The 4,657-nt window shown below is 31.8% G+C and overlaps 1 protein-coding gene across 1 annotated transcript; it reads right to left on the bottom strand.

Annotated features, from left to right (window-relative positions):
* Positions 1 to 2,474: 2,474 nt before the first annotated feature.
* Positions 2,475 to 3,458, bottom strand: LOC117930617 (UPF0481 protein At3g47200-like). The gene has a single exon (XM_034851250.1). It carries the CDS (start codon positions 3,456 to 3,458, stop codon positions 2,475 to 2,477), a length of 984 nt encoding a protein of 327 aa, XP_034707141.1.
* Positions 3,459 to 4,657: the final 1,199 nt, after the last annotated feature.

Below are 4,657 nucleotides of genomic sequence, written 5' to 3' on the forward strand. Positions count from 1 at the left end.
CGCCAAAAAATCGGCAAAATCGTCGATATATCGGCGAACTATCGGTGAAGCACCGATAAATCGGAGAAAAATCGTGAGTGGATCTGACGCGCGGAGCAACCACAGGTATTTTTACCGATTTTTCGGAAAATTTCCCGATATTTCCTACCAGTCCAGCCCGCGCAGTTGTGTTTTTCAGCCTGGCTCAAAAATCGTGGATTTAGGGTTCGTGAAATTTAAATCCAATGGCACAACAGCAAAGAGACCCCTAAAACAGATCCAGAAAACACAGGGAGCAAAAGCAAAGCAATTTTTTTTGGTTTTCTTTGGGGGTTTTGAATGGATTTTCTCGGAAATCAAACGAGGATGAATTTTCCCGGAAATCGAATGGGGGATGGATTTTCTTAGGAATCAAACGGGGGTCGCAAAAAAAAAATAATAATAACATGATTAGATTAGTACCTGCGAGGATTGAGATTTGAGAGTAGCAGAGGAAAATAGGGCTTTTTTTTAGGGATTCTCTCGTTGGAGGACAACTTCAGAAAAAGGTTCTTGATGCCCGAGAGAGAAGTAGGTGCCTTTTTTATTTTTTTTATTTTTAGATTTAGTGGAGATAAAAAATAAAAAAATAAAAATCATGAGAACAATTTTCCACTCTCTATATAAATAATTATTAATTACCAACCTTTATTTTGATTATTAAATAAATTAATATTAATAGAAAAAATTGTTACCACATATTTTTAATAAAATTTTAAATATTAAATCTATATTTTATATAAATTAATTTAATTTTTCATTTAAAATATAATAAAGTATGTTTTAATAAAAGTATTGTAAAATTTTTAAAATAAATACTGTCTTCAATAAGATGAAGCCCTTCATCTAACAATATAATGAAACTACATCGATATCTTCCTTAGTATAAGGACTATTGCAATTTCATATGTATTATATTTATATATAAATTGTTTTTATTCAATAAAATCAAATATATTTTTAACTCAATTTTAACTTTATATACTTTCAAAATTCATATATATTATTTTTAAAATTCAAATATCGAATCTACCAATATATCTCTGTTTACGATATTTTTCTTCTTAATTATATATATATCAATTACACTTACAAGATAACTTTAAAATGTGTATTCTTACTTATTTTATCATTTTTTGAAGTTTTTTCAAGCATTCCTATTAATTTTAAATAATTTTCACTCCACCGATATTTGTGAAAAAATATTCACCGATATTTCTCCGATATTTCCGATATATCCGTAAAATCGAAGTACCGATATATCCGTAAAAACCGATATTTCAATCCTTGCAAATATATATATATATATATATATATATATATATATATATATATATATATATATATATATATATATATTTGTGAAGAATGTACACACTTTTATTTTTTAAAGAAGTATATATTTTTCTTAAAGATATACGTGTGATTCCAAATCACATTTTAGGGTGGATGAAGAGCTTAAATTCATTCCCAAGGTTCCCCAAATGAATATTTAGACCCAAATAAGGCCTATGGGGTCTCGGTTGGCTTTCAAAAAAACATACGTATTTTTGTGAGGAATATACATATTTTTTTTAAAGATGTACATGGGGTTCTAAATCACATTTTAGGGTAGAGAAATTACTCAAATTCATTCCAAAGATCCCCAAATGAATATTTAGATCCAAATAGGGTCTAATGGGGTCAAGGTTGACCTCCAAAAAAGTGTATATATTTTTGTGAAGAATGTATATATTTTTCTTAAGGATAATGTATGGGGATTGTAAATCACATTTCAAAGGTAGGAAAAGGCCTCAAATTCATTCCCAAGGTTCACAAAATGAATATTTAGACCAACATAAGGCCTAATGGAGTCCTAGTTGACCTCTAAATGAATGTACGTATTTTTATAAAGAAATATCCTAGAGCCTTAGAGAGATCCCAAGAAGATTAAAAATCTCTAGAACAGTTCAAGAGTATTCAAAGATTTCTTAAAAAAGTTGAAAATTTGAAAAAAGTTTCAATAAAGATCAGAAGACTTCATTAAAAAATGTAGTTTTTATTTATGAAATCTCTTTTGATCCAAAATTAAGTATTAAATTGCTTTTATATATATATATATATATATATATATATATATATCAAAATTATGATTTTATATTCTTATTCAAAAAAACAATTGTGTGTGCAATATTCAATCCCGTCCACGGAATTACATACCGTTAACTGAAAATTTTTTATGTGGATATTTTGTTATCTGTGATGCTGGTCTATGAAAAAGAATACAAAGAAGGTAGTTGGAAATTGTGAGTTCAAACAGATATTATAGATCATAGCAAACTCAAGGGGAGGAAAAGACTAATAATATTTCATCCATGAAATCCAGTCATACAACAATCATACACACCAAACAAGAAAAAAAAAACACATCACATTCATAATTAACCCATATATATATTACCATGACTCATTTGGATTTAGCGGGAAGAGCGAAGTAGGTCTGAAATCCGGTAAGAAGATTTACCGGGAAGAGCGTAGTAGGTCGAAACCCCAGTAAAAAGTAGTACCAAAACAGCAACAATGAAAGCAATGATAGTCCATGGAGACCTGAAATGTTCGTGAAGACCTTCAGCTATCCAAGTATTCACTCTCTTGTCGTAGTGTTTCTGAATACTAGTTTTCACTTCTTTATAAGCATCGGGATCTACCACGTCATTGCCAATCTCGTTGAAAATTTTGGCCACATCTTCATCGCTGCCAAGACAGTTGTAGAGAATGTGCTTAGATCTCAGCTCCTTGACATCGTCTGCATGATCAATGAGCTCGTAAAGGAAGCATACATAAGAAGTGACCGCATAGTCATCTGGGGCATCTGGACACATTTCATAGGCTACAATGTTCAAGAACTTGGGCTTCGTGGAGTCATCAACGATTATTGGGGGAAGTTTCAGGTAGCCATAGAAGAAGTAGGAATTGAAAGAAATGTCTGTCAAGGAACTCGTTGCACTCGGTTGGAGATGGATCCCGGCAGCTTTAAGCTCCTTGATGTGTCGAAAAGACGGCCAATTGCCTTGTTGTTTGCCTTTTTTCCATGGGCAACAGAACCCCCCATCTCTTCCTCGAGACGACGACGACGACTCTCCCTTTTTTTCAGCTTCCTGCTCTTGTTCCGGCTGACTCCCCAGTTCTTGCTTGCTAATCTTTTTATACCTGCCTAGGAGAGCACTTCGCAAAAGGTCGAGGAGATGAGAGGGCTCTTTGTTCTCCTCTTTCAGCTGTATTTCTGATGTCGACCCTTCTGGCCTTATGGTGTTGGTGATGAATTCTTTAATCGTCTCTTCCACTGGTAAACTTGTTCCCTCAAAAATCAACTTGAGGACTCCAAAAGGAAGTTGGTTCTCAAGCAGGAACAAGTCCAGCCCCACAAAACCTATTTGGTGATATCTAAGAAAGTTTTTCATACCTGTACCGCAGATGAATTGTAGTAAAAAACACCCATCCAGAAGCATCATCCAGGCGAGTGTCTCATCATCATACTCGCTTGTACTACTCCAATCATAGCACTTCTTCACTGCCTCGATATTACTTTCAATTTTTGTGTACAAAGCATCGATGTCCTGGTTACTATCAGCCAGGAATTTTTGGGCACATAGAGGCTTGATGTAACGCCCAACATTTTCTTTTAAGGGTAATTTAGGAAATTACTAATAATAATTAATTAATTTAATAAAAAGGAAGAGGGGTAAAAGGGTAATTTTACGAATAATACCCTAGGTATAAATAGAAAATTCTCTTCTTCCGTTCTTTTTTTGAATCGTATTCTTGTTCGCAGAGAGTTTCCAGAGAACGTGAAGTTGAGGTCAGATTTCAAGGTTTGAAGAACAAACCTCTATAGGTAAGTTTCTAACCCCTAGATTATTATTTTAGATTTATTAGTTAATTTCAAGCACATTAGATATATTTTTTGGAAAACCCCAACTCTAGATTAGGGTTAGATTATTTTATTTTTAATTCGTTTTAATATCAAAATAATAAAAATTTAAGATTTTGATTTTATTGTTGGAATTTAGGAGATCTTAAATTTTATTAGATGAAAAAAATAATAATAATTCCTTGGAAAGTTTCGATTTTAGGTTAGGGTTAATTTAAAAAAAAAAAAAAAAATGGCGCACGTGTACTGTGCTACTGGAAGCATGGAACAAAACAAAAGAAAAAAAAAAAAAGGGAAAACGCGTGTGCACAGTATGGGATGGAAGGGAACAAAAAAAAAAAAACAAAAGGTGCGTGTGCCAGGAAGCTCTTATATATATATATATTTATATATATAATAGATTATGATGGCAATGAAAAGGAAACACAGGTGGGGCGCGGCAGTGCCATGGAGGCTTTTATATATATATATATATAATGAATCATCATTAGGCAACAAAAAAAAAAAAAAAAAAAAAAAAACTTGCTTTTTGGTGTGTACCCGAGATGAGTAATGGTTGGGTAACTATTCAATTGGATAATTAAAAAAAAAAAAAAGAGTAATAATAATATTTAGTTTTAGATTAATAAATAAGATAATAGTAATAATGGTCTTTTCGTAATAAATAGAATGAGAGATTTAGCAAAATATATATATATTATATATATAGAATTTTATAATGAAATAAAA

This window comes from Vitis riparia, chromosome 14 (assembly GCF_004353265.1).
Source record: "Vitis riparia cultivar Riparia Gloire de Montpellier isolate 1030 chromosome 14, EGFV_Vit.rip_1.0, whole genome shotgun sequence".
NCBI classification, from domain to species: Eukaryota; Viridiplantae; Streptophyta; class Magnoliopsida; order Vitales; family Vitaceae; genus Vitis; species Vitis riparia.

Bases quoted from the DNA above. Each gene is read 5' to 3' on its own strand.
- LOC117930617 (XM_034851250.1), bottom strand. From the start codon at position 3,458: ATGAAAAACTTTCTTAGATATCACCAAATAGGTTTTGTGGGGCTGGAC.